Source organism: Saccostrea cucullata, unplaced genomic scaffold (genome assembly GCF_032062105.1).
Source record: "Saccostrea cucullata isolate Sc308-1 unplaced genomic scaffold, CSIRO_AGI_Scuc_v1 ctg2696, whole genome shotgun sequence".
NCBI classification, from domain to species: domain Eukaryota; kingdom Metazoa; phylum Mollusca; class Bivalvia; order Ostreida; family Ostreidae; genus Saccostrea; species Saccostrea cuccullata.
In genome coordinates, this window is record NW_026921491.1 from 14,088 (window position 1) to 36,626 (window position 22,539).

At 35.8% G+C, this 22,539-nt stretch overlaps 3 protein-coding genes across 3 annotated transcripts; 2 read left to right on the forward strand and 1 right to left on the reverse strand.

The window, feature by feature from the left end:
• Positions 1-430: 430 nt before the first annotated feature.
• LOC134260130 (uncharacterized protein KIAA1143 homolog) lies at positions 431-5,123 on the reverse strand. Its single transcript, XM_062742713.1, has 3 exons — positions 4,914-5,123; positions 2,479-2,605; positions 431-1,059 (listed from the first exon to the last, which is right to left on the reverse strand). Exons 1-3 carry the CDS (start codon positions 5,016-5,018, stop codon positions 875-877), a joined length of 417 nt encoding a protein of 138 aa, XP_062598697.1. The 5' UTR covers positions 5,019-5,123; the 3' UTR covers positions 431-874.
• Positions 5,124-5,277: 154 nt separating this feature from the next.
• Positions 5,278-15,608, forward strand: LOC134260129 (uncharacterized). Its single transcript, XM_062742712.1, has 9 exons — positions 5,278-6,039; positions 7,314-8,091; positions 8,874-8,923; positions 10,053-10,109; positions 11,772-11,878; positions 12,584-13,510; positions 13,610-13,798; positions 14,219-14,370; positions 15,188-15,608. Exons 1-9 carry the CDS (start codon positions 5,310-5,312, stop codon positions 15,318-15,320), a joined length of 3,123 nt encoding a protein of 1,040 aa, XP_062598696.1. The 5' UTR covers positions 5,278-5,309; the 3' UTR covers positions 15,321-15,608.
• Positions 15,609-16,956: 1,348 nt separating this feature from the next.
• On the forward strand, positions 16,957-22,528 carry LOC134260124 (uncharacterized). The gene is made up of 6 exons (XM_062742704.1): positions 16,957-17,642; positions 18,320-18,974; positions 19,538-19,587; positions 20,272-20,331; positions 20,818-20,903; positions 21,437-22,528. Exons 1-6 carry the CDS (start codon positions 16,961-16,963, stop codon positions 22,526-22,528), a joined length of 2,625 nt encoding a protein of 874 aa, XP_062598688.1. The 5' UTR covers positions 16,957-16,960.
• The last annotated feature ends 11 nt before the right edge of the window (positions 22,529-22,539 follow it).

A 22,539-nucleotide genomic window follows, 5' to 3' on the forward strand; every position in this document is an offset into this window, starting at 1 on the left:
GGAAAGATGAAACTCACGTGGAATCATCCTCAGGTAGTGTAGATTCAAGTTTGTTCAAATCATGACCCCCGGGGCAAGGGTGGGACCAAAATGGCCCATCCAAGTTTTACATAGGGATATATTGGGAAACGTTTTAAAATCTTCTTTTCAAGTACTTAAAAGCTATGATTAGTGTTATTTATATGGAATCATCCTCAGGTAGTGTAGATTCAAGTTTGTTCAAATGATGAACGCCTGGGGGGGTGGGTTAAATTCAAGCTCGATGTGCTCAGGTGAGCGCTGTGGCCCTTGGGCCTCTTGTATATTTATTATTGTGCTAAAATCTATGTAATCTGCAGGTAATCTTCAGTCTTTACATACATCTTCACTTGACAAGCAATCTCTTTGAGCTTCCAAATATTCTCCAGTACAATCAAAAAAAATACTCATGTTTGGGCTAATGAATATGAAGAATGTTCTTTTTTTTTTTTTTTGTCCTTTTTACACAATATATTCCATCAAAAACAATGAAGTAGGAAATGTCTGAGTAAATTACAATATGTGATTAGAAATGTACAATGTTCAGAACCAAATCTGATGAAACCTGCATTGTTGTGTCCTTACATGATAAATTACAATGTTGCATAATGTTAAGAACAGTTTATGGCAAGACATTGTCATGTTTCATGTGGTATCCTGTGTTAAAAGTCATGTGACATCCTATAACATATGTCATGTGACATCTTATGACATATGTCATGTGATATTTGTTAAAAGTCATTTGACATTCTGTAACATGTGACATCCTATGACATGTGTCATGTGACATCCTATTACATGATATGTGTCATGTGACATCTTATGACATGTATCATGTGACACCCTATGACTTGTGTCATGTGACATCCTCTTCCTCTTCATTAAATGACAACAGAGTTGAGTTCTTGACACCTTTCCCTGATTTCTTCTTCCCTCCTTTCTCTTCCTTCCTCTTCTTTGTAGAAGTTTTTAATTGTGATGCCTCCTCCCCGCCCCTCTTCACTGGCTTCTTAAACGTGATCTTACCATCAGCTTGGGGTTCTGGGATGAAAAAAAACAATCAACATTTCACTTAAACAACATGATGCACAAAAAGACCTGTACGAGTTATGTCAAATCAGTGTTTGAAATAATTGTGCCTCCGACCATTTAAGAGGCACAAATTTTGCTATGGATGAACAAATTAGCAAGTATCAACATGATCAATGCCTGGCTGGAGTTGTTTAAATTTAATTTTGCCATGAACTAAAATTCCTATACTGTAAACATACTTTTTTCCACTGGGTCATATATAAAATTTCCCAGAATCTCAATATCTGTTGAATTTGCGTGTAGAAAATTACGCAGATTTCCTAGAGTGTCACTATATGCCTTACATTTATATTAAGGTAAGTCACTCCTGAAATTTGTTAAATCAAGGATTTTTTGAGAAGTATATTTTGGATAAGTACTCATAAAATGCAACTCAAAATCGCAAAGAAAATAGGGGGTCAGTGTGCATCCTACTGATTTACGGTACATTTAAGTTGACCTTTTTGCACTTAAATTTTATCTCTTTGGTTAATTACTTTAACCCTTATTATATTTGATCAGATGTAAGCATGGCAATAAATATAATCTTATTTTACGTAAAATAGTTTGAATAATATTTATCATTAAACAGATCTTGCAAATTAATGCACGTAAATTATTATGTGACCTTTTTGCACTAAAAAATAACATATTTGGTGTATTAAAAAACTTAATAGGCAATAAAAATTTTTCTTATATCAAACTTTTTACGACTTAAGTGCTGATCAGTCACAAGTATCGAGTAGTTTAAAATAATAAAAGAAAAAGGTGGGGTCAGTGATGTTAATTTTGAAATATTTGTCAAAATATGCGATTTTCAGGCAAAAAATGGTGAAAATTTGATCTTGACTTCTTTAATATATTTTCATTTTTTGGAAAAGTTTGTTGAGGGAAGGTGTAAAACTTAGTCTAAAAATATAAATTAAGACCTATATTAAATATTTTTAGCAATATCAAAACGGAAAATATTCTCCGAGTAAAAGTATGTGAGGCTAAATTTCCATTACATTAAATTTTATAAATGTGCAGATTTGCAGAATTTTCTGCTAAATATCCTTCCACCAAAAGAAATAGTCCCTCATAAATCTTGCTTCTTTGTAGATTTTTGAGCAGTTTTTTCATTGAATGTTAAAAAATTTACATTGTTGAATTTAAATATGTTATAAAAATTGAATTTTAATAAGTAGTTTTAAAGTAAAAGCTTCTGCGTGAACTTTTCTAAAAAGCTGATGAGTGACTTACCTTAAGCACACTTAATTTCTGCAGAAAATGTGTGACCATGTACAGAGTGTAAATTAATACCACAAGAAAAAGGTACATCTACAGTATTTAAAAATTTCCGGATCCACCACTGCATGAATGTTTGTTTACAATGTATTATATACACACCTTCAGTCTTTTGCAGCCTCTCCGCCTCCTCAGCACTTAGATCCCCCTCCCTCAATTGTACAACCACCGGCTTCTCGTCCTCATTATCCGGCCTGTCATCATCGTCATCAAAGTCTGGCATCTCACGCTGTTCATAAAATATTAAAACAATTCTCTGATTTTACTTTTAATCAATTTTTTTACAGGATAATCATCCTAATCAAATCTCAACATACTGTAAAATCAGAAATATTCATGGGGGGGTTAATTTTTGCTGTTTCCGATGTATTAAGAGACCCACAAATTCATGTCCACCACAAAATGTAAAATGTCATATATACATAACTACATGAACTACTCAACAATTCTGCATCCATGAATTCACATCCTTATAAACCAAATGTTCTCCCCACCCCCATCCATGAAAATTCGACCCCACGAAAATGTGATTTTACAGTTTTTAATTAAATCTCAATCTTTAATCAAATCCTTCTCTCACATTTTTCTATCACAAGTCTTTAACCAGACTCCACTGAAAGTAGACATGGAAGGCTATTCATGTTTTTTTTAACCTTTGATTTACTGTACAGTAAAACTTGGTTATAATGAAGTTACTAGGACCTGTGAATTTACTTCACTATTCGTATTCACTATTCACTATCCGTAATTCGTTATATCCATGTAAGGAACTCATTATAAGTCAATTGTAGCTAGGGATCCAAGATGACTTTGCTCTATCCATGAATTCGAAATATGTGACAGATTGATTGATTGATTGTATACTGTTTAACGTCCCTCTCCAGAATATTTCACTGATATGGAGACGTCACCATTGCCAGTGAAGGGCTACAAATTTAGGCCTATGCTAGGCGCTTACGGTCTTTGAGCAGGGAGGGATCTTTAGCGTGCCACACCTGCTGTGACAAGGGGCCTCGGTTTATACCGTCTCATCAGAAGGACCGCCCCATTTAGTCACCTTTTATGACAAGCAAGGGGGTACTGAGGACCTATTCTAACCCGGATCCCCACAGGGCTCAAGAACATGTGTATCATGTCATCATTGAGTCAAATTTAGCTGCAATAATGTAGCCCTCTCCGTTGTTTTTTTTTTGGGGGGGGGGAGGGCTACAATTCCATCGCATCTCCGTAATGGTGCAAATGCGGCAGTGAATCACTCCCGCACGGATTTGGCTCAAATTATCAGTAAACGGCTATTTTTTTAACATCTCTTACCTGGAATCCAAAAAAGTAATTATGCAAAACATAAATCGATCCAAAAATATTCACAATGATCCATATGTCGGTTATTTTTCGTGTATGTCAACATCACAACTTGAATTTATCCGCCATGTTTACTGACCTTAATATATTTTATTTTGGGATAGCCTATGAGAATTTAGAATCTATAGGAGCGGATCTACTAGGAATTCTCTTATTTTAAGCATACGTATCGCTGTTTGCTCAAAAATAACACTTGAAATGGTTTTATTTATCGATGTTTTTGTGATATATTTCAACACAGTCGTTTATAAACATTGAAAATTGCTTCATTTAGTTGTTCTAAATTTCAAGCGAAAGTCTCAGTACATCTTGTGTGAATGTCATGGCTGCTGAATATTGCAGCTGGGAAAGACGCAGATTTATTTAATTACATGATTTTCGAGTTTAACAGGCTATGTTGTTGACAGTGAATAAAAATTCCGTCTTAAAAGAAGTAAGTTTAAATGTAAAAATAATTTATTTTGCTTTCAATCGCGCCTATCAAAAAAAATTATTTGCACCATTACAGAGATGCGATGGAATTGTAGCCCTCTCCAGAAAATATCAGATAAAAGAAATCGGAGAGGGCTACATTATTGCAGCTGAGTCTAATGCTGACCGACGTCTTTAAATACAGATTTTTCCGTTATTTCTTGATCATAAGGAGCACACAGCAAATGTGACCGTTTAGCAGGGGATGCTCACTCCTCAATGACCCCTGATCCCACATCTTCGCTAGCCAAAGATTTCTGATCTAAAATCCACTCTACAAGAGATTTCGGATCAGAAACCCTTGGCCAGAGAAGATGCTGATCCCACCCCTGATGTTTTGAAGGTCCGTGTTTATTCTGCTCGTTTTTTTTCTTGCTTTACGGACTTTTGAGCATGATTACTGTTCGTTATCTTATATATTTCATCATAATGTCATGTATGCAAAAATACAAAGCCTTGTCAAAGTTAAATTTCCAAAAGTCCAAGTTCACCTAAATTAAATTGTGAACCCTGGAGTCATAAATTTTAATTAAGCAGTTAATATAAATACTAATTGCAGGAACTAATGCACTTAGCCTAACCTCCTCCCAGGTAGCGAAGTACACACACGTTTTTGTTGAAAAAATTCGAAATAAGACGCTACAAATGAAAAAAAAAGTTTTTAGTTATGTAGGAACTGTAGATTTATAATTTATTCTACATACCTTTGTATTTACTGTTGGGCCCTCCTTGTAGCCTACTCTCTGTTTAAACTTCTTAATAAAATCTGGTTCATCGTCTTTAACATAGGAAATTTTTCCTTTCGGCATTGTAAACAATCATCACGTTTATTGCACGACTTAGCTAATAAAATATTCCGGCTACTAGACAGTTTAGACCCTTTACAGTTAGGACCTCTACATCAATCTCTTTCAAATGAATATATTTTAACTTTCACATTCTAATCTTTTTCATTTTTTAAAGATATTCTTTTAAGATTAAAAAAGAATAATGTTTGTACAATATTTTAAAGCTGAACAACGCTTGGAATAGGTAGAAAAATTACCGAACGAATTAGTGGGTAGACAAACTGACATGATACCTAGAAAATCGTGCCGAATATGGCTGCTTTCGTTGGAGAAGCAGAAATGATTGATGATCAAACCTTAAGTGTAGATAGCAATGACGCCTTTCCTACAACTAAAAGGCGAGGTAGACCTATCAGCTCAGGACTTTCAATATTCCGGGCCTTTCTTCTGGAAAAGGGCCTACATGCGAGCGTGGAAACGAATTACACTTCAAAACAACTGGACGGTTTGTTGACAAATTTCTACATGGAATTGAAGAGGACCGACGGCAAACATTATGACAGTTTGGCCGTGCGGGTCATCCAGTCCGCTCTGCGGAAACATTTTCTGAAACTAAGAAATGAAGACATTGTCATTAGTAAAAGATTTACCACTTCCAACAGAATGTTTCATGAGGTATACACGAAATCCTTTAACGAGAGAGATTTCCGAGAGAACCCCTTGAATAGGAGAATTATACAGAAAATTCCTATTCATCCTGATGACATAGATAAACTTTATAACACGGCCTTCTCAACAGATTCCCCAAGGTCGCTTAAGCAAAAGGTTATGTTTGAGTATATTTACTTTTTTTGTGAGAGTGGCTTTGACCACATAAGGCTGGTGCAGAAAGAGGATTTCGTGTTTTCCAGAGATGCATCGGGGAGGGAATATGTGACCGTTAGAGAGAGATATACAATGAAGAATAAATTCCATTGTTCCAAATTAAAGCAGAATCGGGGGAAAATTGTCATGCAGCCAGTCAGAATGTATGACAGACAGGGTAGGTTCAGGTTTATAATACAAATGTACAGTCTGAATACTCAGAGTTCTTGAAATCTTTCGGTCCTGTCGGCAAGACCGATAAAAACAACCAAGGACCGATCACTTTACATTCTGTGTCAGTCTTAATGACCGGTAGATGTTGAGAAACCATCTTGCGAAAATCCGACTAAATTTCGTACGAATTCCCTATAACCGACCGATCATAATCTGTTAAACACTTTTCAGTATCTCGTAATGGCTTCTTCGATGAACGCAAGTACCAAACTATGATTGATTAATTGTTTTAACAAGTTTTTGATGGCGATAAGGTATTAGCTAGGTGAGAAAAATCGAACTAGATTAAAAACTTATGAAAAAAATTGACCTCCCACGAGAATTCAACAAAATTTGTTATACGATGATCAAATTCGCATGAAGTATGCAGTGCTGATATGACGGAGGGTGCGAAATGTAATGATAATAAAATTCAAATACAGTTTTAATCTTCTAAAAATTATGTTTAATTATTTTCTTGGACTGATAAAAATCTGTCTGGACTGACAAACTTCCTGTGGCAGTCAGTCCAAATGACTGACAGTGGAAAAAAGATTTCAAGAACTCTGATACTCCATGAATATTCGGTCAATATCTGTCATCCTGGGTCAGTATTATTTATAATTATGGGAGTTTCTACTGTACTGATAATGGACCAGGTAAAAGTTATGGGTGCAGGTCTATTTACCAAAAAACTAAAGGGCTTATATAAACCAAACATGCCGAAATGATGCATCAAGGGATGAAAACTGTCAATCTTGCTTCAGAGACTGGATTTTAATTACATTTTCATGATGAAGATTGAAGAACTACAATGTAGTTCAAAGTTTTTACCTACCTATCTAGTACTTATTATGCTGTGGGCACATAGGGCAAGGACTAGATTTCTTCACTTCTCTTTCGCATTTCTTTCTAGCTCTCCCCACGTTAGCTTGCTTGTGGTCCCTCATTTCTTTTTCAACGGTCCTTCGCCAGATAGTCCTTGGCCGACCAGGTTTCCTCTTCTCTTCCGGTGTCCATCTAAGGGCTACTTCGGCGATGTTGTTGACTGGCTTCCTCAACACATGCCCTAGTTCGAAATTTTTATATAGGTTTATCCCAAAGTATCAGATCAAAATAGCATAAATTTTGCATTTTTGGATGTACACTCTTTGTTGGTTAATTGTATGACTCTGCCTTACTTAAGACAACATTCGTGAGCTTTGTAGCCTTTGTATTCTCTGATTACCTATGTTTCAGGTGATCCCATGTGCCCAGTGGCATCTTTGAAGAAATATTTGATGAAACTGAGCCCAGAAAACCCATTCTTTTGGCAGCGACCCAAAACAAAATACAACCACTCTGATGTCGTATGGTATGAAGCTGAGACAATACGATGGGATAAAAAATCAACGGGAAAGGTTTCATTGTGGGCTCTAATGAAGAATCTGAGTGTAGAAAGTAACCTTAGTAAAATATATTGCAACAGTAATATAAGGGCCACCAACATACAGATACTCAACAACCAACCAGAGGAGGCCTGCCAAATATCAGCAACCATTGGCTGTGAAACTGACCAATCAATTGAGGCCTGTGAAATATCAGCAACCATTGGCTGTGAAACTGACCAATCAATTGAGGCCTGTGAAATATCAGCAACCATCGGCAGTGAAACTGACCAATCAGCTCACAGGTCACTATATCCTGATTGTCAAGACTATTTTGTAATCAGTGTTGAGAGAGATTCCCCTACTGAGACTGATCATGGTCACCAAGACTCTTGTAAAAATTGTGATAATGAGAGAGATACATGTACCCCTATTAAGACTGATCTTGGTCAGCAGGAGTCTTGTAGTGATGATAAAACAGATACTTCCATAAGGAACGAATATAGAAATATTTTGTTTGGAGAAGCAGCAAATGCCTGGAAGCAGCTGATTGGACGATTTGACTGGCTCCATGACAGTGAGATAGCCCAACATTTGATTGAGGTGCATGAAGTTCATTGTATGAGGAAGGGCGTCTGTCCTCTGGAGAGGTATGTAGATGGACACTCTTCTAACACACAACTATTGCTCAATGAATGCTAGAGGCTCAAATTAGTTGTTTTAATTTTACTGACCAAATGCTGACCAGACCAGTACTGTATTTTATAATGAAATTAAATTAGGCCAACAGTAAATTGTTTGCTGTATTCAGAGTAACCAATCAAAATCGGCCAACCCTATCATTTTATTCAGCTCTTTGAAATTTTATTTTTTCACCTTTAATCTCCATTTGTGATTTTGTTAAAAATTTGCTCAATTCTGTAAAGCAACCAAAAAAATTGGTTATAATAAATTACTTACCTTTTTCTATAGTTACCCACCTTGAAAAATTTGGTAAGAGGACTTGATACAAAAATATACTGTAAACTAACTTTTATTCACCACCACTTTATTTTGCAATTTAACAGGGATAAACTAGATTGCCACGATTTATTTGCGATTTATCCTTTTTGAATCTGTAAGTTGTTAATAGACACTTGCACTTTAAGGACCGGTTTGCGATGATGAGGCTCTTGCAAACTTCGCAAAAATTTCATTTTTCAGAGTTCATTTTTATTCCCCACAATTCAATGCCTTTTATTAACATATTTATCCAGTTTCAAAAATGCTCAAATCTATAGTTTTTCTTTTTAAATTATAATTAAAAAATAATCTACAAGATTATAAGATTAAATACCATTGTGCCACAGAAGTTGATGAATTGTAAGAAATTACCTCCTTCCTTCCACAACTATTATGTCAGCTTAATGTATCTGTATCTGTTTACTTATAGAACACCTGAGGCACGGAACGCGAGTCCCATCCACGGAACAAGGAGCTCAGGTAAGCAATCAATCAAATCAGGTCTGAAACGATAAATGACCAGTTTTGTAAGAAAATTGAAATTCCAGTATACTAATTACTGAAAAGTTCAAAATTTAACTGGCATTTTTTTTTCTTTATGAATGAAAGCCACAGGACTTTAGATCGCTTAGAAAAAAAAATTGAGGTGTTAGAAAAAAAAAAATAAAGGTATGGAACTCTTTTCATGGGGTACCTACTTTCGCCAATAAAATTCTTTTAAATCAAATGCTTTAAAATTTTACTTTCTATCCATATCTATTCAAATATAAACAATCTTCATTACTACCAAAGTTCATTCCATAATTCCTTATACTTCTCGAGATATTCTGAAATCAATTCCCAAATAGACAATAATTTTTTTACTCGACATCAGCTTGGGCCTTCACTAATTGTAAAGCGGGAACGACGGGACAAATTTTCCCCGGAATTTATTCTAAACTCAATGAATATTTGCTCATTTGCATTCAAGCTTTACAAGGTTTTTCTTTAATTTGATCATATGGTGTAACTAAGTCATAAACAACATTTTAGCAGTCTAATTGTTTTGAAAATCGAAAGGTATATAATGCATTCCGGGAAAAAATTCGTTCTACCATGGCTTCATTTACATTCATAATCAACATGGCGGTAGTTGTTGATGTAGATGTTTTCAAATTAATTTTTCGCGAAAGGAATATTATTACGGACTTAACGTTACAATCTGGAGTAAGAAATCAACTTTAAATTGTTGAAAGATTTTGCAAATACTATGCAACTCTTCGCCGCACTTCAAACACCGTCTGTTCACATGTGAATGGCCAGGGGCCCAAGCTAATGTCGAGTAAAAGAAAGTAGGTCATTTTTGAAATTGATTTCAGAATATCTCAAGAAATACATGGAGTTTCGGAATGAGCTTTGGTAGAATTGAAGAATGTTTATCTATGAATAGATTTAAATAGAAAGTAGAATTTTAGAGCATTCGAATAAAAAATATTTTATTAGCGAAATTAGGTACCCAGTGTAAGAGTTCAGTACCTTTATTTTTTTTTTACACACACAAATTTTTTTAAGCGATCCAAAGGCCTGTGATAAAAGCAATCAAAAAAAAGTATAACTTACAATATTTCAGATGGGATTCCAACAAGAGAATCGGAAGAAACAGAAGACATTCCATTTCAATCAGAAGGTAAAAGTGGAATGAGGGTTTCTACATGTATACATTGTTTTTCATGTGAAAATATCAGCTGCAGTAGAATATCAGATTCCCACACTTGATTGCTCTTCTTTTCTTGCTTTCTTTAAATTACTTTGTAATTCCAATACCAGCATCTTTAAGTACCTTTTTTAGCTCTACTGGTCAGAGACCAGAAGAGCTTATGCGATAGTAATGCATTCGGTGTCCATCTCCATCTAGCTGTCTAGCTACTCTTCCTACAGTTTTAATTTGATTTCAATATAACTTGGCACACAAGTAGACTACACTAAGATACATAATTCTTTTTACAAGTTTTGGATTTCGATGAACGGTATTGTCGTGGTTACTAAAAATAGATATTTTTCTGAAAATCATTCAAAATGCTACTCCTCCTACATTTTTTGGTCTGATTTCAATAAAACTTAACACACAAGTACATTACACTAAGATACATAATTCTGTGTATCGGTTTTTTTGATTACTTGAGAATGAATGGAATGTGTATAAATGGACCCTCTATAATGATAAAAGAATTGAAATGTATTCAACTGCAGGGTTCTGGGAGTTCTTCTTCTATTCTGAAACTAGATCAGTGTAAACAAGGTCAATATAAAATAGGTCAATGTAAACAAGGTCAATGTAAACTAGGTCAGTGTAAACAAGGTCTGTGTAAACCAGGTCAATATAAAATAGGTCAATGTAAACAAGGTCAATGTAAACCAGGCCAGTGTAAACAAGGTCAATATAAAATAGGCCAGTGTAAACAAGGTCAATATAAAATAGGCCAGTGTAAACAAGGTCAATATAAAATAGGTCAGTGTAAACAAGGTCAATATAAAATAGGTCAATGTAAATAAGGTCATTTTAAACAAGGTCAGTGTAAACTAGGCCATTGTAAACAAGGTCAGTATAAAATAGGTCAGTGTAAACAAGGTCAATATAAAATAGGTCAATGTAAATAAGGTCATTGTAAACAAGGTCAATATAAACTAGGTCATTGTAAACAATGGTCAATGTAAACTAGGTCAGTGTAAACAAAGGTCAATGTAAACTGGGTCAGCTAGGTTTCTGTATGAAAAAAACATTGTTTCTTGGACCTAAAATTACCACAAGAGAAATTTGTTTTGAAAAGTCCCAGTCATTGCTGATATTGCGAGATTGTCCCGATGCCCAGGGGCTAGATTTAATTCCCTGCCTCTAATGATGTTAATTTGGTATTATGCTTAAACTTTCTATTACGGGTAGAATACCAGATCCTCTTCTAATTTTTGAAATGTCCCCTTCTATTTCAATTCTTAAGGACCACCCTGTATTACATGTCTTTGGTCAAAGATTTGACAATGCTTTATAACAACATATATGTATTAAACCAAATGAATATCTCTCTATCTGCATTCAGTGTTTGACAAGAATGTTTCCTTTTGACAGTTTATGTTGACCTTGACATGTTTTCTTTTGACAGTTGATAATGACCTTGACATGTTTTCTATTGACAGTTGATGAAGACACTGATTCTGTTGATGATGACCTTGACATGTTTTCTTTTGACAGTTGATGAAGACACTGACATGTTTTCTTTTGACAGTTGATGAAGACACTGACATGTTTTCTTTTGACAATTGATGTTGACCTTGACATGTTTTCTTTTGACAGTTGATGAAGACACTGATTCCGTTGATGAAGATGCTGATTCTATTGATGATGACTCCAGTGATGACAGTGACCCTGACCTGGAGGATGAAGAGGTAGCCAGTTTGGAGGTAAATATAGATATTAATTGACTTTTGATAAGGTCTTCTCTTGTTTATACAGACTTGTACCAATTATCCCCCAGGTATAGGGTGGAGACATAATGGGGGTCAAAGTTTTACATTGAATTGTACATCTTTAAAATAATTTTTCTCAAAATCAAGAAAGCCATGATGAATAATATTTTATTAATAAGTCATTTAAGGAATTAATTTAATTTTTGAAGATTCATGATGTTATGAACTACGACGCTTCACGCCAGCATATTTCATGAAGCGCGTTAGCGCTTCATGATAAATATGCCGGCATGAAGCGTTGTAGTTCATATACCTCATGAATCTTCAAAAAATTAAATTCATTTCTTATATTTACATTATTTTTCGGATGACTTTCCATAAATTCACGCCGTTCAACTGTCATTTTTAAAACAAAACAGTGTGCACTATATTTTTGACGTCAAGAGCGGTATTATGACGTAACAATGGATATATTCATGCTTATTCGTGATACATACCTAATGTAGTTCACGAGAAAATATACTGCATTTTATTTTGTAAAGAATCATAGGGGATATTTATTGGAAATGTAAATATATTAACATGTAAGCATTTTCGTATAGTGAAAATTTAATTAGAGAGTTATTTCCTAGGTCCCAGTGACTTCATTATGACCGAGTTGGACTGTATTAGTTTTAAAATAATTAATTTTCACCCTAGGAAATTAGAGAAGCTTTATTCTCCATGGACAATGCCCCACAAAATCCTGGATCTACCCAGCAAGCGGAGAACAGAGTCTCTAATTCAAACCAAGAAGCAGTGATTTCATGGGGAGATAACCCTTTCCAAGCATCATCAGTAGTAAATCAAGAACCTGCTGAAAGTTACTCAAATACAGGGAATTCTACAGTGACAAATGTGAATTCCAGTTCACCTTCCACACGAGCATTTTCTGAAGTCCTGAATTTGCCTCAGTCTGAGACAGTTGAACCAGTTATGAGAAGTTCCTCTCCCTCCTCAAATATTTGTGAAAGCTTATCAACTCATGTTCAGAATACATTGGATACTCCTGAAGTAATTTGGCACCAAACAGCAGACATAAAGACTGAAGAAATAGGAGATCAAGCTGTAGACACATGGACTAATGTGGCTCAAGCCCCACTGCACTCCACACTGTTAACAAAACAGACTCTTAACTCGGATACAGGAGAAGCAAATCAAGAGATTCCACCTGCTTCACGTGAGATATTGATAAAACAAGAAAGGCAGGCTTCATCTGATGAGACAATTATAATAGGAGGACAAAAAATTTCTCTGGCTTCGGTCGTACGAGGACAATGGGTGTCACCTGCCTCAGGTGTAGGAGGACAACAAAGTTTACCTGCTTCAGGTGTGACAAAGAAAACAGAAGAACTACAGGATTCACTTGATTCTAGTGGGACACTATTACCAGGAGGAGGGCAGACATCAGGTGCCTTAGGTGAAGCAGGAAAGAAAATTTCACCTGCATTAATATTAGGTGTGCCATTAGTAACAGAGGGAAAGCAGACTTCACTCTCCACAGGTGATTTACTGGTTAAGGCAGGAAAGCAAGCTTCACAAAATGGACGTCAGCGGGTGAATAAATGTCAAAAACAAATAAAAAAGGTAAAGATATGAGAAGACCTTTTACAAAAAACATAAAAAATGTTGTATAGGCTTTAGATGAATATACATGTACATGTACTTATGTACACATAATTTCAGAAAGATCTGCCTAGTTCCAAGAAATCCCAATCCACAGTGTACAGTGACCCCCCTGACAGACCCCCCAGTTCCTTCATGCTGTGGCTGAATGCCCACAGGAAGAAAATAAGGAAGCAGAACCCGGGACTGGGCACTATAGAGTTTAGCAGAAAAGCTGGAGAAATGTGGAATGCCCTGGAAGACAAAACAGTAAGTTCATAGGCATTGGAAGCAAATTGAAAAGGGGTCTAATTGAAAGCGGAGGGGGCCTAAACCAACAGAAAAAGTTAAAACTCCAATTTTCAATGACCATATTATGTATGTATTTGCAAAAAAAGGGGGGGGGCAAGTTCCCCCCCCTCCAGTTTAGAAAATCTGCGGGTTTTTTTCAACCCACGGAATAAACAGAAATTGAGATTCTGTGGAATTATGACTCTGTGGAAAAAAGTACGTCTACAGTATGTAATTCTAAAAATAGAAAATATTGCTTCTTTACAAACAAGCAATTATATCTGTAAAATTCATGATATATTTCAAGGCCTCGATGATTGAAAATCAATTCACTGTAAGCAAAAATTCATTATAAGCATTGGCTATAACCTTAATTCACTACTCATTTGATTTTAAAAGAAATGGAAGAAGAAGGCCGCAAAATCCAGGAAAGAGTATGAAAAGATAATGAAGGAGTTGAGAGATCAGAGGGCTGAGAGACAGAGGGAGGCTGCTGATGAAGAGAAAAAGGAATTGTCAAAGATCTGCAGGGAATCGGCGCTATCACTGAGGTAAAGTTATTCTGGGAAAACATTGAAGAAAGCTTCTCAGTTGATCAGGAAAATCACTAAAAAAAACGCAAGTTAGTTAACCAGGGAAATCACCACCCAGAGAAGGTCACTCAGTTAATCAGGGAAGTCAATAAAGAACAGTTCATCAGGAAAATCACTGAAAAAAGTTAGTTAGTCAGTAAAATCACTAATGAAAGTTGAATATTCAGGGAAATCACTAAAGAAACACACTCAGTTAATCAGAGAAGTCACTAAAGAGCAATCAAGGAATTCAATTTAGAACAGTTTATCAGGGAAGTCTCCAGGGTTCGAAATTAACTTTTTTTAGCACTAGTCCGCATGGACTAGTGACTTCGAACTTTCACTAGTCCGCATTCTGCAAAGTATTCCACTAGTCCACCCACTAGTATGTAAAAAGAATAACACAAATCTTCAACTTTTATCAATTTATTCAATGAAATATGTGTCCACACATCAGTTGGAAACACTTTATCGCGGTTTGGTTTCTCGTTTATTTTCAAACGTCTGAAAGACTCGGAAATAAAATGAAGACTTATAACCAGATTTTCACTAGCCCACACGGACTAGTACCTTACAAAATCTGCTAGTCCGACACAATTTTTACTAGTCTCGGACTTACGGACATGAGTTAATTTCGGACTCTGGTCTCTGAAGAAATGCAGAAATAATTTCCCTTTTTTAACGATAATTTTTATAAATTGTATCTTGTTAAAATTTCCACTTAAACTTCAGAAAATATGATAAATACTATTCCCAAACTGGAAATTTTTACACAAGTTCAACTTGTATATTGTAGGAATAGAAAAATTCCAAAGAGCTGTACTAAATCCAGATCATCAAACCAAGCAGAGCTGAGAACTAATAATAAGAGCAAAGGATCATCAGCAGCAGCATTATCATCATCATCATCGTCAGTATTTTCAGGATGAGCTTGATCTGGTAGTGAAGACAAACCCTCAAAAAGAAAATTCAAGAAGGATGAGGACTGTAAGGAAAATCCAAAAATATAAGAAGAATGTAAAAAGGACACTGGAAAAAAACCTGTCTAATAATCCAAGAAAAAAATGTGATGGGCTGGGCACCAGCAAAAGATTTGTAACAGTGAAGGAGAAAATGAAAGTAGAATGTGAGGACCAGTCAAATAATCAAGGCTTCCCCCATTAGTCAAGCAAATTATTTACTGAGTCTCATATTTTTGAATAAAAACTAAAATACTTGCTGGTTATTAATTACTTGTGTCTGTGTCATATGTTGCACTTAAATGAGAGGAATTTTAGTGACACTTTCAAGTGTTCAAGTGTTCAAAATTATTTCAATATATACATTTTTCAGCAAATGTTTAGCTAATAAGAGTCTATATTTCTTTGATAAACATGATTGCCATCTCCCCTCCTTTTAATTACAATTTATACGCAAATGTTACCTCTTTAATACGGATTTCTACAAGGTGATGGGGAAAGAAAATATTTTTACATGGAGAAATGTTTTCTTGCAATTTCATGTACCGGTATTTGAAATTGATTTATCCTTTGACAGGTGAAGAAAATGTAAAAAGACAATGTTGAATTCAGGCCAAAATAAAATTATAGTTTGTTTGGAATTGCCTCCCACCTCATTGAAATGCCCCCACCTGAAAAAAAATTTTATTGACCAAAAGTAGGAAGACTATTTATTTTATTCAATCAATTTGTTTTTTGCCCTGTACATGTATTATATGCACCATAGACCGTTTCACGGTAACTGCGGTACTGTTCTTTTGCAGGGCAAAATGATATATTTTGGTGAAATATGACATATTAAGTAATTGTTTAAAATATGTAATATCAATCAACAAAAACACCGCCAAACATTATTATTTTGCCCTGCAAAAGTGTAGTACCGCAGTTATCGTGAAGGGGCTAATTAAAAAACACTGAAATACAGTGTCGGATATAAGAAAAAATAAGGGTTTTTTGGTTGATGGTAGATACCTTTATATGTACTGTTTACTGAGATTTTTATCAAAAATTGAAAAATTTCCTTCAATTTAAAAAAATGATAATTTCCCTCCCTCCCTCCTTTGTCTGAACCCTTTAGGCAGCAATTCCAAACATTTTTTTTTTTAGAAAGACCTCAATGGGGAGTTTTCAGGACTCACATATGTATCAAACAACTGTACTCAGACTAGCAGTGTAGTACTGTCAAGATATTGCTTAAAATTCAATAAAACAGGAAAATTCAAGTCAAAATAATTCTGATGAATTTCAAATCAATGTGCTTAGCGCTTCCCAGTACTTTCAGTACTTTGATTACAATTATCCTGTTTATTGTACGACTTAGCTAATAAAATATTACGGCTTCTACACCGTTTAGACCCTCAACAGTTAGGTCTTACACATCACTCTCTTCAATTGAATAAATTTAATTTAAGCATTCTAATATTATTTTTTACTTTTAAAATCCATTTTTCCCCAAGAAAAATAAAGTTTAGGTAACATTTTGAGATGAATAATGCATGAATGGGGAGAAGTTTACCAATCAATTTTGTTAGGAGACGAATTGACATGAAACCCAGCAGACCGCGACCAACATGGCTGCTATTCTTGGAGAAGACGAAATGACAGGAGAAGATGTGTTACAGGAAATGATCGGAGACGGCACTGACCCGACGCTTCACATTCCGGGGCGTGTTGGCACACCGCTCTCACTATTCCGCGCCTTTCTTCTGGAAAAAGACGTACACCCGACCGTGGAGACGACTTACTCTTCAGAAGAACTTGACGGTTTGTTGACAAGATTCTACACGGAGATGAAGAGAGTGGGCGGGCAACATTATGCTGACGGAACCGTGAGTTCTATCCGATCCTGTCTGCAAAAACATTTCCTGAGACTTAGAAACGAAGATATTATCCAAGACGAAAAATATTCCACTTCCAATAAAATGTATGAAAAGATCGTAAGTCAATCGAGAAAGAGAGAGATGAGAAATCCTAAAGAGAAAGTTCCTATTCAGGCTATTGAACCTGATGATGTAGACAAACTCTACAACACGGTGTTCTCGACAGATTCCCCGAGAATGCTCCAACAAAAGACTTTGTTTGAGTATATTTACTATTTCTGTCACAGAGGCCTGAAACACTTAAGGTGCATACAAAAAGAGGATTTCGCGTTCCACAGGGATGCCTCGGGCAGGGAATATGTGACCGTTAGAGAGAAGAATGATAAACCCGGGAAAATACTGATGCAGCCAGTCAGAATGTACGAGCGACCTGGTGGGTGCAGGTTTAATACAGTCTTTATGAAAACTTTTCAAATTTACTTGCCAGTCAGACCAGTGAACTTTCAAAATTTACCAGCCCACCAAAAATTTTACTGGCCCCCTTAATTTAAAGCAATGACTACACAATTATAAATTAAAACATGCTTCTATGTGTTAGTACATCAATTTTAAAACAGAAATGCTGTGTTTTTTTGCTGTTTGTTGTGTTTCGGTAAGTTGTTCGAGGATACTCGTGTATTTTACGTACAAGTTAACAGTAACTAGTTAGTTCACATATATTAATTAAAGAACAAGGTTCACGTTTGCCTTATTTGGCCCTGTGAATTTCTGAAAAACTGAAACTGCATAGTTTTACTTAACAATGCATAAAATATCACTTAAATTTTTGGTTACAAAAACGGCCAATTTTTTAAGCTTTTTTTGATATTTAATATAGAGCGCAACCTCTGATTTTCACCTGACATCAAAATCATTGACTTTGGTCTTTGCACCAGTGAGTTTCTGTGAAGACTTTCAATATATGATAATACAGTTGAACTTCATTATCAATATGATCAAGAAGTATTTTATGATTATGGAAGTCTCTATTTTTAGTAGCATGATATCATTTCTATTTTTAGTAACATGCTATTTTTAGTAACATGATAATGTTCCCTTGGTTTTTTTCAGGTGATCCCATGTGCCCAGTGGCGTCTTTGAAGAAATATTTGATGAAATTGAGCCCAGAAAACCCATTCTTTTGGCAGCGACCCAGAAAAATATGCTACCACTCTGATGCTGTTTGGTATAAAAATTCAGCACTGGGTAAAAATGCACTGTCTGCACTAATGATGAACCTGAGCATAGAAGCTAGCCTAAGTAAGAGGTACAGTAATAGTAATATAAGGGCGAGCAACATCCCAAGACTGGACAACCAATCATGGGAGGCTTCTGTTACACCAACAGTCATTGGTTGTGAAACTGACCAATCAGCTCACAGGTCACCATATCCTGATTGCCAAGACTATTTTGTAATTAGTGTTGAGAGAGATCCCCCTTACGAGACTGATCCTGGTCACCAAGACTCTTGTGAAAATTGTGATAATGAGAGAGATACATGTACCCCTATTGAGACTGATCTTGGTCAGCAGGAATCTTGTAGTGATAATAAGACAGATACAACTAGAAGGAACAAATATAGAAATGTTTTGTTTGGAGCAGCAGCGAATGCCTGGAAGCAGCTGATTGGACGATTTGACTGGCTCCATGACAGTGAGATAGCCCAACATTTGATTCAGGTGCATGAAGTTCATTGTATGAGCAAGGGCATATGTCCTCTGGTAAGGTGAGTAGATGGACACTCTTCTAACACACAACTAATGCTAAATGAATGCTAGAGGCTGAAATTAGATGCTTTGGGTTTTCTGACCTGAACAGTACTGTAATTTATAATGAAATTAAATAAGGCTGATAATAAATTGTTTGCTGTACTCGGAGCAAACAGTCAAAATCAACCAGGCCTGGGGCCATAAAGCTTAGACAAGCTCACTTTTGATCTCAGTCTCACTTTATCAATATACATTCCTTTTGTTAAAGTGAGACTGAGAGGAAAAAAGAGCTCGTCTAAGTTTTATGGCCCCCAGGCCAGGGATTGACAAATAGATTTTAAGGAAAACTGCAAATGAGAAAAAAACTTTACGACTGGAATTTCTTCTTATCCCTGATTTGTTGCTCATGCAGCAGAAAGTTTCTGTTTCAATATTGATAATATGAGTTGACCAATCACATACATGGGATGTGAATTGTTTATGCTGGATGCATCTGTCAATTTGAAAAAAGATCGTGACAAAAGGCAGAACTTCACACTTAACTGATATAACTAAAAATGTACGATCTGTATACTTATAGACCACCTGACACACAGAACTCTGAACTCATGAAGAGAACAAGGAAGTCAGGTAAGGCCATTCCAAGATTTATCAACTGATCTTTGTCCGTGTGTGTTCTTTGACAACCCATATGAGAAAAAAACCAAAGAAAACTAGAGTCCTGAAATTGTGTTTTATTTTTGGCTTTTGCATTTTTTGCAACAGACCGGTAGGTTTTTGAAAGTTACGGAAAAGCTAACATAAAAAAAAATTGGAATTGGAATTGCAATAAATAAAATTGTCATAACTCAAAGAGTGGACATCTTCTGTCACGTACTGTAAGCCATTTTTTATTTACGAGCAAGGTATATCCAGATGTGGTGAGACTTTCTTTTAATCGTAAGTATTTCTTGTCGCCATCTAATTACTCGCCTACTATGTATTTATGTAGAATGTCGATGTCATTATCATAAGAATATTAATAATCCTGGATTAACTGATGAATCGCAAATGAGAGATCTCGCAAGTAATCGTTGGTTCACATTTTGTGTTATTCTATAATAAAGGCCTGTGACAAAGGCTTTCTATCATGTTTGAAATAAAAGTTGAATGAGCTAAAAAAAAAAAGGGATTAACTGTTCCCATGACTAGTTTTATAAGGAAATTTAAAAACAATGTATACCTAAGGGTTACAAAGATAAAAAGGCATTTTGCTCTTAATGAATAAAAGCTATGAGATGGGAAAAATCTTTTGATATTTTTTAAAAATTTCAGGTGAGGTTCCGATATTAGAATTGAAAGAAGAGGAGGAGGACATTTCTCTGCAGTATGAGGGTAAGTTTTTTTTATACCATTTGTTCTAACTTTATGTAAAACATCCATTCTAGAACCCCAGCCTGTCGTGACTGATTACTCTTTCTTTCAATTACCAATTCAGTCATAGTAGTTTGCAATCTAAATTAAAATTATGTGTTAGACCGACTCGCACACTCACTACACTAAAATCTAACATCCCATAGTGGGCCACATCAGAGGTCAAAATCGGGTATTAAGCTCTGACTAGGCGTATTTGCTTCAACAAATATACCATTATGATATTTTTGCAGGCAATGATTTGATTGGTTAATTGAATTTGACATCTGACATGCTCCTGCTCCACTGAAAGAAGGTCAATGTATGAAGAAAGCTTATTGTTTCATGGGTCTAATTAATCATGAGAGGCATTCATTGTTGAAAAATCTCTGTCATAGTTAATGATTTACTTCTCTGGCCATAGTTTTGATACTGCTCGACATGACTGGACTTGTTTCCTTTTGACAGTTGAAGAGGCTGATTCTGTTGATGAGGACTCCAGTGATGAGAGTGACCTTGAGATGGGAGAGGTCAGTGACCTTGAGATGGGAGAGGTCAGTCTCTTGATATATCTGTTATACTTTATGGAGGAATGGACAATTTTATTAAAATTTATATGATAGAAAAATTTAAAGTTGTTATAATTGAGGATAATTATAATCCAACACCCTCGTATGTGAAAACATCCAGAAGTAGTGTAGATTTAAATTTGTTTAAATCATGACCCCCAAGGGTAGGTCGGGGTCACAAGAGACTTATTGTAGATTTATATTTTTTCAATTTATACCCCACCTCCTACCCTTTCAAGTTACGTGGGGACCACTAAATATATATGACTTTTAACTTTTCAATACTGAACTTATTTCTGCTTTCTACATGTTCTAGCCAGAGTGCTCAAGTGAGCAATGAGGCCCATGGGCTTCTTTTACTCAAAGTGTTTGTAATAAGTATTTTTCTCACTTTTTTCCCAAGGCATCATAAATGAATTGATGCATTCTCAACGGAAAGATTTTTTAAAAATATATATATATATATCAAATGTATTATTTACTAGCATTAAAATAATTTTCTTAATTTTTCACTCAAGGAAATTGCATTAAAAGATGAACCCGTATACTCCATGGATAACGCCCCACCAAATCCTGGATCCACCCAGCAAGCAGATAACAGCGTCTCTCATAGAAACCAGGAAGCAGCGATTTCATGGGGAGCTAACCCTTTCCAAGCATCTACAGTAGTAAATCCAAACTCTGCTGAAAATTACTCAAATACAGAGAATTCTACAGTGACAAATATGACCTCCAGTTCTTTATACAAACCCACAGGAGTGAAACAAGAACCTTTTGATAACTTTACAGTGAATAATACAGGGACAAATGACCTCATTATGAGAAGTGCATTTACGTCTCCAAATGTTTATGAAAGTTCCTCAACTCATTTTGCGAACGCTGTGGGTATTCCTGAAGTGATAGGGCAAAAAGCTGCAAACAAAGAGACTAGAATCAACGTGGCTCAAAAACCATTAATTGCAGCAATGCTAACAAACTTTGGTACAGTAGAAGCAAGTCAAGTTCAAAGGTCACAACCTCTTGGATTGAACTCTGCACATTGCATAAATAATGTAGTTCCACAGAATGACCTTTTGACCTCAGGGCAAAGAGGAAGTACATGGAACATAAAAAGGGAGAACACTCCAAACTCTGTTGTAGTCCATTCTCAGGATCCTGAGTTATTCCAACCAGTGTCTGTCTCGGCTGTAGGAGTACACCAAATTTCACCCGAGGCAGATGAAGGAGGACAACAAATTTCACCCGAGGCAGATGTACGAGGACAACAAATTTCACCCGAGTCAGATGTACGAGGACAACAAATTTCACCCGAGGCATATGTACGAGGACACCAAATTTCACCCGAGGCAGATGAAGGAGGACAACAAATTTCACCCGAGGCAGATGTACGAGGACAACAAATTTCACCCGAGGCATATGTACGAGGACAACAAATTTCACCCGAGGCAGATGAAGGAGGACAGCAGACAGGTGGAAAGAAATCCCGAAATAAGAAGCGTAAAAGACTACAGGGCCCATACATGCTGTGGGTTAACACTAACAGAGATAAGATTATGAAGCATTACCCTGAACTAGACTTCCAAGGTTTTGGTCGATTAGCTGACCATTAAATTTATACAGT

What these genes read in the sequence shown, in the direction of transcription:
- LOC134260129 (XM_062742712.1), top strand. Translation starts at nt 5,310, where the DNA reads ATGGCTGCTTTCGTTGGAGAAGCAGAAATGATTGATGATCAAACCTTA. An exon ending in GGCGTCTGTCCTCTGGAGAG is followed by an intron (nt 8,092 to 8,873) that starts GTATGTAGATGG and finishes GTTTACTTATAG; the next exon opens with AACACCTGAGGCACGGAACG. An exon ending in AAGAGGTAGCCAGTTTGGAG is followed by an intron (nt 11,879 to 12,583) that starts GTAAATATAGAT and finishes TTTTCACCCTAG; the next exon opens with GAAATTAGAGAAGCTTTATT.
- LOC134260124 (XM_062742704.1), top strand. Translation starts at nt 16,961, where the DNA reads ATGGCTGCTATTCTTGGAGAAGACGAAATGACAGGAGAAGATGTGTTA. An exon ending in GGCATATGTCCTCTGGTAAG is followed by an intron (nt 18,975 to 19,537) that starts GTGAGTAGATGG and finishes GTATACTTATAG; the next exon opens with ACCACCTGACACACAGAACT. An exon ending in GAAGAGAACAAGGAAGTCAG is followed by an intron (nt 19,588 to 20,271) that starts GTAAGGCCATTC and finishes TAAAAATTTCAG; the next exon opens with GTGAGGTTCCGATATTAGAA.
- LOC134260130 (XM_062742713.1), bottom strand. Translation starts at nt 5,018, where the DNA reads ATGCCGAAAGGAAAAATTTCCTATGTTAAAGACGATGAACCAGATTTT. An exon ending in GCCCAACAGTAAATACAAAG is followed by an intron (nt 2,606 to 4,913) that starts GTATGTAGAATA and finishes TTTTATGAACAG; the next exon opens with CGTGAGATGCCAGACTTTGA. An exon ending in GAGGCTGCAAAAGACTGAAG is followed by an intron (nt 1,060 to 2,478) that starts GTGTGTATATAA and finishes TTTTCATCCCAG; the next exon opens with AACCCCAAGCTGATGGTAAG.